General features: G+C 36.5%; 1 protein-coding gene across 3 annotated transcripts in view; it reads left to right on the forward strand.

Annotated features, from left to right (window-relative positions):
- Positions 1-20,299, forward strand: part of naa35 (N-alpha-acetyltransferase 35, NatC auxiliary subunit) — a 53,451-nt gene that overhangs the window by 29,620 nt on the left and 3,532 nt on the right. For all 3 annotated transcript variants that reach the window (XM_073070955.1, XM_073070964.1, XM_073070946.1), the window contains exons 10-22: positions 1,558-1,641; positions 2,745-2,859; positions 3,362-3,540; positions 4,561-4,620; positions 4,873-4,979; positions 7,667-7,733; positions 9,026-9,124; positions 10,087-10,265; positions 11,098-11,234; positions 11,484-11,551; positions 13,979-14,119; positions 15,930-16,052; positions 16,321-16,401. In XM_073070955.1, the coding sequence (XP_072927056.1) occupies positions 1,558-1,641; positions 2,745-2,859; positions 3,362-3,540; positions 4,561-4,620; positions 4,873-4,979; positions 7,667-7,733; positions 9,026-9,124; positions 10,087-10,265; positions 11,098-11,234; positions 11,484-11,551; positions 13,979-14,119; positions 15,930-16,052; positions 16,321-16,401 (1,440 nt within the window). The remainder of the gene's footprint in view (positions 1-1,557; positions 1,642-2,744; positions 2,860-3,361; positions 3,541-4,560; positions 4,621-4,872; positions 4,980-7,666; positions 7,734-9,025; positions 9,125-10,086; positions 10,266-11,097; positions 11,235-11,483; positions 11,552-13,978; positions 14,120-15,929; positions 16,053-16,320; positions 16,402-20,299) is intronic.

The raw sequence follows: 20,299 nt of genomic DNA on the forward strand, positions 1-20,299 counted from the left end.
TCTACACGCACAGAATCGCCTATCTGACCCCCTAACTGTAGAGTCCCCTATCAGTGCTGCCATCCTCTTCCCTTCTTTACACTTCTGAGCCACAGGGACGGTCTCTGTGCCAGAGCTGCGGCCACTGTTGCTTCCCCCAGGTAGGCCATTCCCCCCCCCCCCCCCCCAACAGTACTCAAGCAGGAGTATTTACTGGTTATGGGGACAGCCACAGGGGTACTCTTTAGCCTCTGACTCCTACCCTTCCCTCTTATGACTGTTACCCACTTACCTGTCTGCCGAGGCCCCGGTGTGACTACCTGCCTATAGCTCCTCTCTTAACACCTCCTCACTCTCCCTGACCAGACGAAGGTCATCGTGCTGCATCTCCAGTTCCCTAACAAGTTCCCTAAGGAGCTGCAGCTCGACGCACCTGGCACAGATGTGGCCGTCCGGGAGGCTGAGAGTCTCCAGGACTTCTCACATCTGACACCGAGCACAGAACACTGGCCTCACACACATACTTCCTGTCTTTATTTTTCACAGATAACCTACCTGACCTCGACCCATTACTGCTGAAGCCCCGTTGAGCCAAAGCCTTGCTACTCTGTCTCCCTCTACTCTCTCACCCGCTCCTTTATGCCCACTCTATAAAGCTGTCTCCTTTTAAACTCTTCTCACTGTTCTACTTGGCTGAAGTGCACAAGCTTGCGCAGTCGTGCCCCGATCAAAACCTGGATAAGCTGGGTTTGGTTTCCATGGAGTAGTGGAGGCTGCTGAGTGATATATAAAGTTATGATTGGGATAAGTAGGATAAATAGTGGAAAATCTTCTTCCATTTACCAGGTGCCTAAGGTAAGAAGGTGCATAGGTTTAATGTGAAAGGAAGGAAGATATAAGGAAGGGATTATTCACGCAGAGGTTGGTTGGTGTCTGGGATGTGCTGCTTGAAGGTTGTGTGCGCAGGTACTCTCTTAACATTTACTTTAAAAAGATCTGGACAATACTTGCATTGCCAAAACATAAAAGACTATGAACATATTGTGGGTAAATGGGATTTGTAAAAGGGTACAATTGGCGGCTTGGATGTAGTGAACCAAAGGGCCTGTTTCTGTGCTGTCTGATTCTATGACATCATGGAAGGCAGCTTGTTGTAGCGCACTAGCCGTGCCTACAGTACTGCAGGAAATAGAATTTATTTAAGCAAATTTGCGAGTGGAGTAAATCTAAATGAAATGAGAGCACATACTTTAAACATCATTAAAGCTAATTTGTGTTTTGTTGCATATTGAATTAGCCATTTACAACCATTTTAACAAAAAAAGGGTAAAATTTAAAGACAAAAGAAGAGCCAAATAGTAGAAAAACATTGCAAGATGGAATTTAATATAATCCATTATGCAAATTTTGTGGTGGAGTTGTGTTCTGTGGAGGAGTTATTTGTTTGCAGCACCATTCATAAACAGAATTCAGTGAATAATGTTTGATAATGAAAGAGCACATAGATTTAAGAAGACCGTACCTTTAACATAGAAATTATGGTTTACATTCTAATGAGATTTCCCCTTAATATTTCAGCATCAGCAATGCACAGCAGTGTTCAGCAGGATGAAGTTTACTCGATTGTTACTGACTGCCCTGATTGCTTTCACAAAGAAAGAGGTACCATCAGAAACAATAAACCTGTTTCTGGAATGATTTTCCAAATTGACTTTGATTATTATTAGTGAAGTCATCAAAGAACTTGAATGGCAGTAAAGGATTTCTGTTTTGGAACTTTTGATGCAGATTTTGCAGTGTTCAGTTTTTGTCTTGTGTTCAATGTGTTCAGTTTTTCAAAGTTTTCAATAACTTCATTGCTTTCAGTCTCTCAAATTTGTTTAGTTTTAGTTGGGGGAAACTAGCAAAAAGTGTAGCTTCAAACTAAAATATAACATTTTAATAATAGAAATTTACAAGTATTTGATGGAGCTAATTACAATAATGTATACAGTAAAAATGAAAAGATTAAAGAAAGCAACTTCATAATTTTTTCACTGTTTTTCAGTTTTTCAGGGTACTTTTCGTTAAGTAATATTGCTACATTGGAGTTTAAATCGTGGAAGCTTAGTGGACACACAAATCAAAAATATAATTGTATAGAAGTTCAGGCTCTACAAAATTTATTCCAAATTTGTTGTTAATTTTAGTTGCAGTGGTTGTCCTAGAATTTCAGCAAAGTAGGTATCTATATTTTAAGCTGAGTAACAGTAGGTTTAAGTACTGATAATTATGAAGAATGCACTGGCTCTGAATATATTTGTACAAATGTGTTTTATGTAACATATCTGGACTATTGTTGAAGTAAAATGAACAGAAATGTAACAGTTTTGTGTCAGTGGAGATCCAAGAGTGCAGATGCTGGAATCTGAAACAAAACGCAAGCTGCTGGTTAACACCCTGCATCAGGACCAGTTTTTCTGACAGCTGTCAGTAGAGTCTGTGGTAGATTAAGTTGGGAGGCAGTAAATAATGAATTTACAAGTTGGTCAAAGAGAAGCAAGCTGACGTTGCACAGTGAGCATGGAAATTGGAGATTAAAAGCCAAGTTGTTTTTTACTACTGCCAATCAACTGCATAATGGTTTAGGTAGAATTATGATAGAAGGCTGACTTCCTTCATTGATGTGCACTTTATAAATTAGGAGAGTTCAGTGATATCAGAAGCACTACTTGAAAAGAACAGAATGATTACAAACTAAAAACTGATTTTTGTTAATTTGCCAGATGTGTGCAGTAAGTGAAGCTCAGAAGCTAATGACCCAAGCTGCTGATCTCCTACCTGCTATACAGAACTCTATCCATCATGGTATTCAGGCCCAAAATGATACAACAAAAGGAGGTGACAACATTTTCTGAATTTTCTTAAAACTATTTATATTCTTTTGCTAAGAAAGTTATCAAAATACTAGTCTATTGAGTGAAATGGGACTTTTTCCTGTTTTGTTTCAGCTTCAGTACTAAGAATAATGTTAAACCAATCATGTCCATTTTCATTGCCTGAATCAGAAACTGGAAGACATGGTTAATTTTTTTAAACATTTAACGCATTTACGGGTGTTCTGTGCTCCTGATGTGTGTAAAATTACTTCTTCGGTGTGTACTATGTTGTATAGTGGACCATTATTTGGCTGTAAGGTTTGAATTGTATGCCATGCACAAATGTGCATATGTCACACCGTACTGTTCCTAACTCACCGTGGTGTGCCAGTTTGCCTCAAATGATTAAAGCCTCCTTGCTTGGTGCTAAAGAATAATATCTTAGCCTGGATTTACAGATCACTGTAATTTTCTGTTTTCAAGGCTTCAATATTTATTTTCAAACTATGACTTTTGTTTGATAGATCACCCTATAATGATGGGATTTGAACCTCTGGTCAATCAGAGATTGCTACCTCCAACATTTCCTCGCTATGCAAAGATTATAAAAAGGGAAGATATGGTTAACTATTTTTCAGAACTTATAGAGCGAATTAAAATGGTTTGTGAAGTTGTCAGCTTGACAAACCTACACAATATTTTGGTAAGTACGTGATTTTTATTGTATACAGTTTGCTAATTATTGTCTATTTGTTTAAGAACAGAATGATATTGTTTCAAAGTATATATCACATTCAATGCTCATGTTTATATCATTGAATTCATCATGATAGTATTTTTCAGTTTGCTACAGTATCATAGTTCTTTTACGTGGGACTGACCAGAGGCTATCATGGGTTGAATTATAGTGTGACTGCATAGATACAGACCCAAACACATACAATTTCACTTGCTCCCTAAGAATCTTTATTCCATTTTTATCATGAAGAGTGAGGACAGGCATTATATGTTGCAGTTTTTCTGTAAAAGTTTTAGTCAAAAATGAACTGCATGAAAATCTGCAGTAAATTTCTATATGTGTGGCAAATTTTTAAGCTGCAGTACAGTTTTATATATCTGCAGTACAGCTTTATATATGAAAGTTAAAGTCCATTAAAGCCAATATCATTCAATGGGAAGGGAAGAAAAAAGAAATTTCAAAGAAAATGCTACACCAAAAGTGTATGAACTCTGTTTAATTTTCTTCCTTTATCCCATTTGTTAGCAAGCATTTTTTTTCATGTATCACCTTTATAAAATAACCCAACATGCTTATTCTTCTTCAATTTTTACTTGGGTATCCTTTTATCCCTTGCGTGTCCCATAAGACCATTCTATCTTTCAGTAATGGTGGCCCACAGACTGCACCACCACAACATGGCACCTGTTAGTAGAATACACAGTAACTTCTACTTTAGATCGCACTCTTAAAATTTTTGCTTTTAAATTAATATCTTTTCTCTTCACATATACTTCATGAACTCCAGTTGATGTCCAGCGTTTTTATGGTAGACTAAATATTGTTTTAAAATTAATGGAAATAATATCAATCAAGTTCTTTGTAAGAATTATGTGTTTTTCAGAAGGATATTCCATAATATGCTATTAACATATTCTTAAAATATATCATTTTTAAGTTACAGTTTATCAGGCTATCAGTGCTTTTAAAAACTTTATTTTGTAGGACTTCTTCTGTGAATTTAGTGAACAGTCACCTTGTGTTCTTTCAAGATCTCTGTTGCAGGTATGCAAGTTTTTTAGCTTGGGATAGTCTTACTGATATTTTTTCCTTTGTACTTACCGAATATAAATTATCAATGAAGGCTTCTGATAAATTTCTTCGAAGTGCAGAATGTCAGTTCCAGGCACGTAATATAGAACTTTCTCCACTGAACTTTTTTTTTTAGAAATAGACAACCTAAATACTCTTTAAAACTAAGAATGATTATGGATGATATTAGTAAACTTAGGTACAGTCAGAATGTTTATTTTACAGGCAACTTTCTTAGTGGATAATAAGAAGGTATTTGGTACACATTTGATGCAGGACATGATAAAAGATGCTCTGAGATACTTTGTCAGTCCTCCTGTGCTTTCACCCAAGTGAGTATATAAAATATTGTAACTTGTTTTAAAAGAGCAGTATTTTTCACTCTGTAGCATCGGTTGAACAAATACATTATTTCATCATCTATTGATTTCACAAACACAATAAAATAAACAATTGCATAAGCTGCATTTTAATCTTTGGAGCAACAGAAAAAAGCTGATACAGCAGTCAGGTAGTTTCTGTGGACAGGGAAACAGAGTTAACATTGCAAGTGGAAGACACATGTCAGAATGCTGAGTATTTCAGAATTCCAGCATCTGCATTTTTATTATTTCGTACCAGCCTTGCAGTATTGTTTTATTCCTTGTCATCTCCCATTAAAGAAGGGTTGATTTGATCCTTGGTATGTAGATAGGTTCACTTTTCATTGTTTTTTAAAAAATCGCTGATGCTGGAATTCAGAAATGCTTAATTCTGACTAGCCTTAGGAAGAATTCATTAACTCAGAATGTTAACTCTTTTTCTCTCTTTGAGGTTGCTGCTTTTCCAGCATATTCTCCCTTTTTAGATCAAATTTCTAGTATATGCTTATGCCATTCAACTTGGCATTTCTTCTGCTTGGAATAACAAATTTCATCAAAGTCAATATTTCTCTAGTTTCACTTTCCTAATTCCAGCAGAAAATGTTTATTACATCAATGCCAACAAATGGAACAGATGTGCTCCAATATAAAATAATTCATGTGTAAAAACAAATGTTTTTTTAAATGCTGAAAGCAAAAATCATACACTATATTACCAGCTTCATTTGGAGTGTTATCTTGGAATATGCTCATTTGCCCCGTAGCATGATTCTTACTGTTTCTCCCCCCCCCCCCCCACCCCCACCTTATCATTTTCTCAGGCTAAAGGCTAAATATACCTGGATATAAATACAAACAAATTTTGTTTGTACACAATTTTTGGTGCTGCATTAATCAGATTTTTGTATAGTTGTGGATTTTTTTTCTGCAGAGATGAGGTTTTATTTTCACTTGAGACATTTATTTCCTGCAAAGGATTTATCTTCAATGTGTACTATTTCACAGATTTTTTTTCCAATTAATACTAGTGGCTTTTGCAATATTAATAAATTTTGCAGCTTCATGCATTCTGTGGCAATTGTTTTATTTCATATAGCAGCAGGTGATAAGGATATTAAACTTGAGCCAATCAGTGTAAATAGAAAAAAAAACATAGAAGACCTACAGCACAATGCAGGCTCTTCGGCCCACAAAGCTGCAAATGTTCTAGGTATTGATCTAACTAGTCACTAGAGAGAAGTGAACCATACATTTCTTTCAGCATGACTCAATGTGATTAGCAGAATTTTAAATTCCCAGTTTCTGGCTGCAAAGAGATATAATTCTAGTCCATAAAAGAACAAACTACTTGAGGCTACAATTTTTTTTTTAAAGAAGTCCTTTTTCAGTGACACAAATATTGAACATATACTTTTAAAAAATTACTGTGCTGACCTGACTGGACCTGAGGAACTGTACTTAATCACTGCATCCTGCCTCTGCAATAGGAGAAAAGGAAAAAATAGTCTCATATTTGAAAGGTTCTAAAATTGTGGCTATTTTAAGTACAAGAGTGGTATTAACAGTTTAGCATGGGCTATCAAAACTCTGAAATGAGGTGCTGCAATTTTGATATGTAAATGCTCTTTTTATTTAGCGGTAGGTGGGTGAATTTCATGAAATTGCTAGTATGACTGGAAGGTAGCTGCAACCTAGAGACCTTATTTCATTAAAGGTCAGACAAAGCTGGTTGGGGCCACTTTCAGATGAAGGATTGGCATTTTAATTATACTAAATTAGGTTGGAGGACTCTGATTTGATCTGCGTTGCAGATTTACTGTGCACAAGCAGAATTTCCTAGGCCTTGGGGAAGCCAGCAGCTGCAATGAGGCAAGAACAATGTGGGGTGAAGGTAAGTGCTTCATAGAATTCGTTGTGAGCCAGGAGGAGCAGGAGTCCTACCTCCCATCCTGCACAGTGTCCCTAGCTCCTGCATCTTCAGACCTCTCCCTACCTTGAGATTAGGCATCCAAACTTCCTGATCCTATTGCAACTAACAGAATGCCAAGATTTTAATCAAACCGCGAGCTATCTAGGGAACCTGCCAAAGCCCAAGGACCCTCGCTTAAAACTCCAGCCTGTTGTCATCTGCATCAGTATGATTGACCCCAGTTAATATGGGCTTTAGTATCTGGGGCTCCACTTGATAAATGCTAATATATGAAGTAATATGCAACAGAAATCCAACTAGGTATCATCTTCTAACTGGAGGATTTATAGAATAATTGTCCTAAACTATTAAGTAATATTTTAATAATTCAACAGTATAAGTACTTATCAGACTCCATGATTGTTTACAGGCACTGTGTCTAGCTAGTAAGACTATTGAATAAAATTAAAAACAAAAAGAATAATGGTATTTTAACATCTGATGAGCAACGATTTAGGACAATATAGCTGAACAGTTTCAGAATGTTAAAAAATTAGATATTCTAAATAAGTTGAAACTTAATATTTTTAAAAATTTTTGAATGTTAACTTTTCATTAAGATGATTGTAGGTTTAACAGCCACATCAAGTAAAGTTTTCATTGAACTTTTGAATCACTACTCTAAGTACTTGTATATCTTGATTTGAGAAAACATGACACTAATCTTGCCTCATTGTGGTAATTTCAGATGTTGTCTTTATAATAATCATCAAGCTAAGGATTACATCGACTCATTTGTTACCCACTGTGTACGGGTAAGCAAATCGTGTTACTTTGAATGCTTAAGAATCTATTTACTTGAAATAGCAGATTTTCAGTTGTGCAGATTATTTCTAGATTCATATTTTTCACAGTAAGAGATCTTTGTTCTGTTGCTGCTGCTTTTCCCTTCTCTTTTTTTTTCTTAAATATTGAAGGCCTTTCACCTTTACCGAAGCAGCTTTATTCATCTACAAGACAGGACTGGACGTTGAATATCAATGAACCATTTTATTGTGTACAGACGGATTTATGTGTGTGACATTCAAGGGAAGTGTGGGTGGTCTCATTCTAAATCTAAATTTCACATTTGGTTATCCAGTCGGCAACTGTACATATAGGTGTAAAAAGCAACATCTGAGCACTTTCTTCAACCTAGGAAAGTTAAAGTTTCCCATGGCTGTCTCTACTTCAAGTTGAGATCACCTTGCATTCATCAATTGAATGCATTTACCTAGTCAGCTCTCATTTTTGTATCCTTTAAAACATGAGGCATCAGCATTCAGTGAAATAATTTAACAGGTACAGCAAACAATATCAATTTTTATTTTATGGCAGTTGGGAAATTTGTGTTATTAAGAACATTGCCAATTTTTATGAACAATGAAGTCAATCTCCCCCATTTTTTTAGTATGCAGTGGAAAGAAAAGACAAAGTTTAGTTATTCTTTTCTAGGTTATGGCATCTGTGAACATAGACATTCAAAATGGAGGTACATCCCATATTATTTTTATAAACAGGAATATTCCGTTATTTCATTAAGGCTATTTTTCTACCTAGATGTATACAAATCAATCCATAATTGTTTTATTAGAGATTATTCATGTGCTTATTGGAAATGGTGTTTGATAACATATCATGGCAGGCTGCATTGATTTTGTAGCACAAAGCTGTCAATTTTTAGTTCTTGCTTGTGATTTTCAGTAAAGCAAAGTTTCATTCTACATTAGCTACAATGAACTAGACAAAGGTGAGAAATTCGCCCTTACGGGAACTCTTTAAAATCTGTTATGCACTGATGTTTTGCGCAAAGATTATGTGGATAGGTCAGTAGAGTTCTATTTGTTCTTTCCATCTCTTCAATGGAGGTGGTTTTATTGCAGAAAAAAATTAATCAACATAGAAAGTATAAACTTTTAACAGAGCAATTTTAACTTACTGTCTTTATTATAAAAGGTGGCTTGAGAAAGAAAGCCTCTGCCATTTATCATGATTTGAAATGCTCAGATTCCAAAAGATGTGATGCCAATTCCATCAATTTATTGTTTGTTTTTCTTTTTGTTTGCAGCCATTTTGTAGTTTGATCCAGATTCATGGACACAACAGAGCTCGGCAGAGAGATAAGCTAGGTCACATTCTGGAGGAATTTGCCACTCTCCAAGATGAGGTATTTTCCTGAACAATGAAAAGGGAGTGAAAACATGAAGACTTTCATGACACATGGATATTTCAAAGCATGCTGTTGTCATTGTAAAGCAATGTAATGGCCAATATTCCTATAGCCAGACCCCATAAGTAGCATTTAAGTAAATAATTAGTTAATCTACATTTAGTAGATTTGCTAGAATGTTACCTGAGTTTCAGCACCTAAGTTACAACGAAAGGTTGAACAATTAGGTCTTTATCCTTTGGAGTGTAGAAGGTTGAGGGGGGACTTGATAGAGGTATTTAAAATTATGAGGGGGATAGATAGAGTTGACGTGGATAGGCTTTTTCCATTGAGAGTAGGGGAGATTCAAACAAAAGGACATGAGTTGAGAGTTAAGGGGCAGAAGTTTAAGGGTAACATGAGGGGGAATTTCTTTATTCAGAGAGTGGTAGTTGTGTGGAACGAGCTTCTAGTAGAAGTGGTAGAGGCAGGTTTGGTATTGTCATTTAAAGTAAAATTGGATAGGTATATGGATAGGAAAGGAATAGAGGGTTATGGGCTGAGTGCAGGCCAGTGGGACTAGGTGAGAGTAAGCGTTCGGCACGGAGTAGAAGGGCCGAGATGGCCTGTTTCAGTGCTGTACTGTTATATAGTTATATAGTATTATTTGATGAATAATTATTCCTCAGAATGATGTTATGATTTTTATTTTACTTTCAATTGACTATACTTAAAGGGTAATAGTTAAATATCTCATCTAAGGTTATGGCTATTTCTCAGCTTTAGGTGGTGACAAGATCACACTTAGTATATCTGAAAGTGAATTTCATCTTAACTGCTCTTTGAGTATCAGTCAGCCAGTGAGTAGTGTTTCTGTTTATGTTATTTTTCTTAAACGAATACAAGGAATGAAAATCTCCGACGTTGAACACTATTAAATTTGCAATTTTTACTAACGATTACTAAACTCTTGCTTGCAGGCTGAGAAGGTGGATGCAGCACTCCATAGCATGTTATTGAAGCAGGAGCCACAAAGACAACATCTTGCATGTTTAGGCACCTGGATCCTCTACCATAACCTTCGGATCATGATTCAGTACCTGTTGAGTGGTTTTGAGCTGGAACTTTACAGCATGCATGAGTACTACTATGTGTATTGGTATGAAAAATTAACTACTATATTTAAATTGTACAATTGTAGGTGGTACTTTCCAACTGCTTTAGGTGGTGCTGTGATCTGGACTTTAGATTAAAAAATACATAATGGCTATTCAATCTATTGATTTTTTTCCACCTGGTAGTTGTGAACAGTGTAGAGTTAAAAAGCTTTGATTTGCATGTTGAGGAAAAACATGGTAGATTTTGCTCCATTAGTATAGTGTCACTATTATTTTTCTTTGATTATTCTGAACTATGTATAGAATAGAATTAATAGAATTACTGTTGCAGTCTCTGGCCTGTTTGGTTCACATGTGACTTTAAAATAAACTGTAGGGGACAGTTGGGCATAAAACCAAAGAAAATAAATATCTTTTAAAATCACTGGTTTTTACAATTGATTTTTATTTTTAATTAAATGTTTCAAAATTTTAAGATGTATGTAAGTTAATTTATTCGGGTGACATTGAAGGAATTGATAATGAGATGTGATTTTGTTTTTGCCCCCATATTTGTCATTGATTTTAAATCTTTGCAATATTTTATATTATGATAACATTGCATTCTTCCCACATTCATGAAGAATCCAGGAATAATGCTGCATTGTATTCGTCTGAAGTTTACATTATCATCAGCTGGCTAAAGTGGCTTATTATAATGTGAAATGCATGCAACATTAGCTGCTTTGATACAGTTGCTGTTTGGTTCTTGATCTTTCCTTTGTAACATGTTCTTTTAAAATCCATTGACAGTTGCTTGGTTTCAGCTGAGTATCCAAAAGGTACTGTACAATATGCATCTTTGATTATTTTCTGGTGAATGCTGCTCTACAGGTACCTTTCAGAATTCCTGTATGCTTGGTTGATATCGACACTGAGCCGTGCTGATTCCTCACAAATGGCAGAAGAACGAATTGTAGAAGAACAGCAGAAAGGTCGGAGCAGCAAAAAGACAAAGAAAAAGAAGAAAGGTGTTTACAATAAACCCCAATTATGTCTTCATTTGGGCGTAGTACTGCAGTGGGTTAATGCAAAAGTGAGCTTTATTAGAAATATCTTGCCTGTCAGTTTGGGAAATAAGCTGTGGAATGTAATATAATATGTAACTACATTTATAGTGTAATTGTTAAACTAATGTTGAAGCTTTAATGTGTTTTTAAGAAATGAATAATTGCATTTTCATTGGACCTTAAATTGGCCTTTCTTTGTCTTAAATACAGTTCGACCTCTAAGCAAAGAAATCACTTTGAGCCAAGCTTATCATAATATGTGTGCTGGAATGTATAAGGTGAGGGCTTCTTTGTAAATCTCAATATTGTTGGGCTGTTATAATTCAGTAAAGAAGAACGGTCTTGTGAGCATACATTAGAAAAGATGAGAATAATATAGACACAAAGAAGAAAATAGTTCTGCCAATATTCCCTGCCCAAAAAATTAGTTTTTCACAGGAAAATTGCTCCTGCACATCAACCACGGAGTTTGTTTGCCCAAATGCCAAGATGTAAACAGCGCAGATAATTTTTAGCTTGAGCAGTAAAAGTATATTATAATGCTTCTGTCTTACTGGAACTCAATTGGTTTGGATTTTGCTGACTTCAGTGCTGAGGAAGAGCAAAGCTTAAACTTTAGCAATTTCCCAAGCTCTTACCAGCAGGGTTAGGTCTTGCTGAAATGGACTTTCCTGACTATCTAAAGTTTACTTGGGCCTGCATACGTCAATCTTAATAAGTCAACTCTTGCCTTGTTGTTACTCAAAGCCTCGTAGTTTTACTCGAGTTATAGTCAACTGAACTAAACGTATAAGTTAAAAGCTATTCTGTCTTTAAATCTATGTTAAACTTTTTGTCAGATCTGCTTTCTGTCATTCTTGATTAAAACAGCAGCAAATTACAACTGAAGTATAATAAGTACAACTGAACTGAGCATATAAATCAAAAGCAAGGGTAAAGCATTGAGAGTGCTATCATCATGGAAATTGCAAGATGTGTGTGAAATTAAACAATCCTGAAAGATCAGTCAGGAATATGTGCCAGTCAAAGCAAGGAGGAGGAAAACAAACCTAATCAGTCTCAGTTTTTCCTGACATATTTCTTCCTTTGTTCAACTTAACCATATTTTCAGCAGCCCATCTTTCACATCTGGACTATTAATAATGTTTAATCTTTATCTGCAAATTCAAACATCATTGGGATTGGGGAGTGGTTTGTGTGATATCCGGTTTATGGATAAAATTGACGTGGATTTTAATTTTTAAAATGGAACCCATTGTTATAGGGATTATATAAATATTTAATTATAACAAGTAAATATATTAGATCACAAGACCTATTGTTAGCAAATACAATTTTAAAGGCATTTTACAATTAAAACCAGCTTCAGAACTGTGATATCCAGGATCACTGTGTCTTACAATTGACAACAGTTCCTCCCAATTCTAAGATATTCTCATATTTCTGCATCATCTGAGGTGTGGATCCAAATTTCACCTTAAACTGTCTTAGACCTCCTAGGTATTTGGTCTAGAATGTAGCTCTTGCAGCATTGAAAAATAAGCGATTAACTGCAAAAGCATTTTCAAAAAATATTTGTCTAAAGGTGTTGGCAAGTTGATAAGTTGATGGAGAAAGGAGAATTTGACCCAGATAATGACTCGTCCAAGGCTTTAGAGCTGAAGGAAGTTCCAAACAGTGAAGGAGGCAAGGCTATGATTTTTTTAAAAATCCAGTCAAGAATTTTTTTTGAAGTAATTTGTCTAGCAAGAACCAATTTAAACCACCAATGATTGAAATGATAAGATATGGATATAATGTAAGAGGGTAGAATAAGCCAAAAGTTAAAAAGGGTAAAGGATGTTAAACAGACCAAATGAGTACTGAAATCGGCTGGCACATTAACAAAGGTACACGTTTTACCAAAAGTTTGATTGGGTAGCGAACCAAGGCAGACTATGTATAGAGGCTGTCTACAATTGTAGGGATATGAAATGTCTGAAAATCTAATAAGAACACTGATGATAATCAGTCAAATTTAACCATATGGTGACTGGAATTGGAGCTGTAAACATGTAATTTATAACCAGCAACAGAGGTGGCGGTTTTATTATTCACAGTGTGTAGTTAGTGAAATTATCTCTCATTTACATACTGATGGAAAGAGAGATTGGGTGTTTTTATTATCGAGGAAGAGAGGGTCAATTGTTTTCAGTGCAGAAGAAGTTGTTCCCTTATCTATGTGAGGTAATTGACAGAGGCAATGAAGTAATTAAAGAACTAAGGAGATAATATCATCTGACTGCATGACAGATTGTATGACAGATTATCGCTTTGTTAGTGCAACTAAAGAAAAACAACTCTGGGCTGAAGTCAACGTAAAATATAAAATAAATACGTGAGTAATTATGCAAGTAATGATTGTCTTAGTCATTTAATTTAGTATTTCATGCATCAGTATATAATGTTTAAACCACTGTTGGAATAAGTATTATGAATTAAAATTTTGTATATTCAGTCATGATGTGATGCTACTAAATGCTAATATATACAGTGTGTGTGTGTGCGTGTATATCAATTCTTATTTACCAGATGGTATGCCATATAATACATTAAATGCAAAAAGTAAATTCCTTCCCGTTTTTCATAGTCTTAAAAAGTTGGTTCTGTTCAGTCAGTTTTAAATCTTAATTACTTGCATTTTATCCTCTCTCATTCTGCTGTAGACAATGATAGCCTTTGATATGGATGGAAAAGTGAGAAAGCCAAAATTTGAGTTGGATAGTGAACAAGTTCGATATGAACATAGATTTGCTCCTTTCAATGGTGTTCTTACTCCACCACCAGTGCACTACCTACAGTTTAAGGCAAGTTGTTTGGAATTGATGATTAATTATTTTTTGTTTAGAGGTAAAGAATGGTAACAGGCCCTTCTCATCCCACAAGCCCGTGCCAGCCAATTACACCCATGCGACTAATTGCACCGCTAACCTGTATGTCTGTGCAATATGGGAGGAATGTGCAAATTCCTTACAGACAGTGACACAATTGAACCCGTGTTGCTGGGACTGTAATAGCATTACGCTAACTGCTGCACGACCATACAGGTCCACAGTCCCTTATCGGAAATTCTGGAATCAAAAAAGCTCAGAAAACCAGAGGTTTTTTCGCCAACAGCTGACGTCACTCAGGTGTGACTTGGCAGCACTAGCAGAGGCCGCCAGACATCAGTTGTGGCTCAGCGCGCGTACTGGTTATATGTACATTTGCTGTTGGCTGATATTTTGTGTTCACTGTTGACTTTGTGTTTAATTTCACTGTGAAAATGTCAAAAAGAGCTGCAGATACCCCTATGGGTAACAATGAGAAAAAGAGAAGGAAGCATCTATCATTATCAATATCGCAGAAAGTGGAGTTATTGTAGAAGCTTGTTCATGCTGTGTCTTACTGAAGAATATGGTGTCGGAACTGCCATTGTGTATGATTTAAAGAAACAGGAAGACAAGTTACTGAAGTTTTATAGTGACAGTGATGTTCTACATTTATTCCAATAAGTCATTTACCATGTGTTTGATTCGGTTCGTTTGAAGCTGTATATTTTTGTTTTATTGTAAGTTTTTGTTGGAAATATTTTTTTTGTCATTATTCCCTAAACAATACAGTTTAAGAACTATTTACATAGCATTTACATTGTATTAGGTATTATAAGTAATCTAGAGATGATTTTAAGCATAAGAGGGGATGTGCATAGGTCTGGTGCTCCGCAGGGTCCTAAAGACCACCGGCACTGAGACAAGTTAAATAAGGGACTTGTGCATACTTGTTTTTTTTTGTATCCGTGGGGGTCCCGGAACCAATAAGGAAATCCGAAAAATTCTGAATTCCGAAATGCAACTGGCCCCAAGGATTTTGGATAAGGGATTGTGGACCTGTACTACATGACCTGTCTTTGAATTGCAGAAATAGTAAAAACATTTGTCTTGGTTATTACTTAAGAAGCACCACTAAAGCCATTATATTAAGGCTGTATATATTCAAGTTTTTAAGAGTTTTGTTAGTTAACTTTTTTATGTAGATTTTCTTTTTATTTTTCTATTTTCTTTCACCTGGCATGATGGTTCCTTTTTCTTCTGCTCCATGTCATTTGCAATTCCTGGGATGGAGAGGTGCAATGATACGGTCAAATTCAATTTACTACATACATAATCGAGTTTTGCCATCTTCTGCACTGTTGTTCATACTTGTATCCCCTCCCCTCTTTTGATCTCTAGATAAAGCACATGTATATGTTTTTGTAACATTTTTAATATAGCTGAATGCATTTTTTGCTTTTAAATGTTTGTTTAAAAATGAAAAATTACTACTTTATCTTCTTCAAATTCTGGGTTGGCCAGGCACAAGACTGAAGAGATTAGTTAAATCCAGCAACATCAGGTTCCACCACTGGAGTCCATGTGGAGTGGATCGGCACTTGCATGTCACCCAGCTCATCCATCCTTATTGCAGTGCTTCATTAAGTCCAGGATTTAATTTGCTTGCCATTAATTTGCCTTATGCTCATTAAACTGTCTTGTTTCAGAGATTGATAGACCTTGTCTTAATGAACAACATTAATAAAACAGTTTTATTTTAGTTAAATGTCATCACCTTGAAATATTTTAAAATTCTGCCAAATAGGAAATGTCTGACCTAAACAAGTACACTCCACCACCTCAGTCTTCTGATCTGTACATAGCTGCCAGTAAGCATTTCCAACAGGCTAAAATGATATTGGAAAACATCCCGAGTCCAGACAATGAGGTATGGGACACTAGAGCATGTTTAAAATATGAAGTACTTAATGTTTTTGAATTTAAAAAAAAATATTTGTGTTAAATGTGTTGAGAGTCTAAAAAATACATAGTTTGTGTTCTGCTTCATCTTGCTTTCGACTTCTGGGATCATAAGGGCTAAACTTTGCAAAGCCCAATAAATGGCCTGTTTGTGCTTTATACTGATTGTGCTTGTTAATTGTTTTCCACCTATATTAGATCATCTTTTCAGTCACTTATGGAATTTCACTTTTCAGGTAAAGAGAATTCTAAAGGTTGCAAAACCTAATATAGTAGTGATGAAATTGCTTGCAGGAGGCCACAAGAAAGAATCTAAGGTAAATAATAATACTATGATAACTGCATTGAGAATTAAAGTTGTATAAATGTTCTAAAATTGAAGAGATGTTAATTAGAATTTATAAATACCCTTCAATTTCAAACAGAATTATTTACCGAAACTAGATTGTCCAGGCCTGAAATTAAAAACTGAAAAGAAATTGAAGATCTGAAATGGGAACACAAAATGCTAGAAACACTCAGCAATTCAAGCAATATCTGTAGAAGAGAAACGGGCAAGGTTTTGGGTCAGATATCCTCCTGATTGTTTTATATTCTATTCAATAAGATTGTTAATTTCTCTACACCAAAATCTTCTAGCGCTTCATACAGTTCAACCGGAATGTTATCTGGTCCTGATTATTTCCCCTTTCACATTTTCTTCATAGCATGTTCCACTTCTTCTTTCAGTATTGCTGGGCCCTCGTTGTTGTTGCCAATATCAAAGTTGTCCTGTCGGTCTTTTGTCGTTGTATAGGTCTTTGATGTATTCTGACCATCTTTGCATTATTTTTCCTTTTTCCATAATTGTGGATCTGTCTTTTGCTTTTATACATCCTGTTGTTGCCACACTTCTGATCTTATTGAATAGAATATACCACAGTGGCAAAGTACCAGAAGATCTTTTTAAGGCAGTATTCATTGCACTGCCAAAGAAACCAGGTGCAACAGAGTGTGGACAACACAGAACAATTAGTTTAATGAGCCACCTCACAACAATTCTACTTAGAAACATCATGTTCAGAATAAGAAACAAATGTAAACCAGAGATCAGTGAAGAACAGTGCGGCTTTGTCGAAGGCAAGGAAACGTCAAACACAACTTATATTCTCAGGAATATTATTGAAAGGTCAATAGAAGTACAACAAGAACTATACTTCTGTTTCATTGACTACACAAAAGCCTTTGACACAGTGAAACACCAAGTCATCATGAAAATGCTTAAAGACATTAATATTGATGGAAAAGATCTAAGAATAATCAGGAATCTCTACTGGCAAGAAAGTGCAGCCATACGGATGGACAACGAGATTGGTGAATATCAGCCAATAAAGTGAGGAGTCAGACAGGGTTGTGTTCTATCATCAGACTTGTTCTCCCTGTACAGTGAAAAGATCATGAGAGCCATACAAAACTTGTCTGGAATAAGTATAGGATACAATACCAACAACCTCCACTATGCGGATGATACAGTACTGATAGCAAACAGTGACGTAAATTTACTGAAACTAGTATCTACCATCCACACAGCGAGCAAAAGACTTGCCCTAACCTTAAACAAAAAGAAAACTGAAGTAATGGTCATATCAAAGAAACCTGATATCCCAAACTGTAGGATCGTATTGGGAAATGAAATCCTGAAACAAGTTCACAACTTCAAGTACCTTGGATCATGGGTAACATCTGATGGCAAATGCAGAACAGACATAAAAGCAAGAATAGTATGGCAAGAACAGCATTTACAGAAATGAGAAACATCCTAACGAACAAGAAAATAGCAATTGACATCTGCCTTAGAACTCTCAGCTGCTACATTCTTCCTATATTGATATATGGCTGCGAATCATGGACCAGCACAAATGCAATGGAAAAAAGAATCAGTGCAGCAGAGATGTGGTTCCTCAGAAGAATGCTATGCATATCATATACAGATGGGATAACCAACGAAGAAGTTCTACAGAGAACGAAAACAAAATGTACATTACTTTAAAAAAATCAGAAAACAGCAATCCAAATTCTGTGGACACATCATGCGAAGAGAGACATTAGAGCATTTAGTTACAACTGGAAAGCTGGAAGGAAAAAGAAGCAGAGGCAGACAGTGAAGGAAAATGAGAGATGGATTAACATCATGGTTAGAAACAGGGGAAGCAACTACAATTTGGAGGGTCAGGGACCGTGATGGATGGAGAGACGTGATCGCCCACACCGAACGGCAAGGCACCTGAACTGATCGTCCTGACCTGAAGTCTTAACTCTGTTTCTCTTTCCACAGATACCACCCAATCTGCTGAGTGTTTGTAGCACATTCTGTGTATGAGGTACTACAACTGACTGTGGCCCTCGTGTGGATTGCGAGGCTCCAGATCACTGTAATGGAATCTTGCTGTTGGTAGCATGCGTATACAGCATTGACTTCTGCCTGACAAGCCTTTTGGTTAAACAACCATGTGTAGGTTCTCTAATAGAGTGATAACCTGTAATACAACGTCTTCAACAGTCTGTATCCATTCCAACTTTATTCAGGAAGAACTTATCCATTTTAGCTGATCGATGCCTACCAGATCATGATGTGATTTTTAAAAAAATTTATGCTGTCCTTCCATCTCTTTGAGGAATCCATAAATCAAAAATTGTTGGATTTTGGAGAGACACAAGCATGTACTGCATTCATACCTGCAGTGTATTATAAAATCAGTCTTTCATGGCATGCTCTGATACTCAATTCCTGAGTCGCTACCAATACAGTGAGGGGTGTCTCTTTGCTGTCCATCACAAAACTCAAGCAGATGAAGCTTTAACAAAAGTCAAATTCCTGGCTTCCTTAATGTATCTGCTTATGTTAGGCAAAATAATAATTCCATCTGTATCAGCCTTCTGCCATGAAATGATTGCAGAAGTTCACCTTCAAATTTATTGTTGTGTGTGTGTGTGTGTACAACAAACAAAACTTTCCTCCAGACCACAGCACACTCACAAAACATAGATGACATATTACCATAAATAAGTTAATAAATTGTCATTCAAAAACACATGCAGTGTGCAGCACAGGTAAATAGTAACCTCCTAGTGAAGAGACCTTGGAGGTAGCAGGACATTCATTAGTCTCACAACCTGAGGAAAGAAGTTGTTGCCCAGTCTGGCTGTCCTAGTTCTGATGCTCCTGTACCTCCTTCCTGATGGTAGTGGGTCAAAGAGATTGTGGAATGGGTGGCAGGGATCCTTCAACAATTCTCCAGGCACTTCGTCTACAATACTTTCAGTAATGATCACAAATGGTGGGGGGGGTGTGGGGGGAGGGGGGAAGAAGACCCCAGTGATCCTCTCTGTGCTTCTTACTCCTCCGTAGGGTTTGCAGTCCTATGCCATGCAGTGTTCGAATGACACAATAATGCAGCCAGACAGGACACTCTTGATGCTTCTGTAGAAAGTTGTTAGAATAGAGGCAGGAAGTTTTGCGTACTTCAAACTCCTCAAAGTGTAGACGCTGCTGTGCCTTCTTGATTAATGAGGAGATGATCTACTTGGGCCCACATCTTTTTTGACCCTCTTACCATCAGAAAGGAGGTACAGGAGCATCTGGACCAGGACTGCCATATTGGGTAACAGCTTCTTCGTCCCTCAGGATGTGAAACTAATGAATACCCTGCCACCACCGACATCTCATCACTTAAAACAGTGAGCTGTATACTGTTTACTGTTTCCTCATACTGCGCATTGCATGCATTTTGAATTGTATTTTATTAACTTGTTTATGGTAATATTTTGTTTTATGTGCTGTGTGTGATATGTTTTGGTTGGTTGTATACATGTAGAGTCAGATGAAAATAAACCTGAATTTTAACTTGAAGTCAATGCCACTGGGTGGTAATTGCTGCTCTCTTGGCCACCGGAATGATGGTGGCTGCCTTGAAGCCATTAGGTACAGTGGATTGTTTCAAAGAGAGATTAACGATGTCCATTAAGACCTCGGTTAGCTGGGCCACATAATTCCTCAGCACCTGACCAGGTGTGTTTACCCTGACTAGGAGCCTCCTTACCTCAGTTGCAGCACACAAGTTGTCTGTCCCTCGGAGGGTGGGGGCTTTCCTCGCTGTCACATCATCCATTGTGTCAAATCATGCATAGAAGGCATTCAGACTATCAGGAAGGGAGGTGTCTCTGCTGATGATGCAC

Source organism: Hemitrygon akajei, chromosome 2 (genome assembly GCF_048418815.1).
Source record: "Hemitrygon akajei chromosome 2, sHemAka1.3, whole genome shotgun sequence".
In the NCBI taxonomy this organism is placed as follows: domain Eukaryota; kingdom Metazoa; phylum Chordata; class Chondrichthyes; order Myliobatiformes; family Dasyatidae; genus Hemitrygon; species Hemitrygon akajei.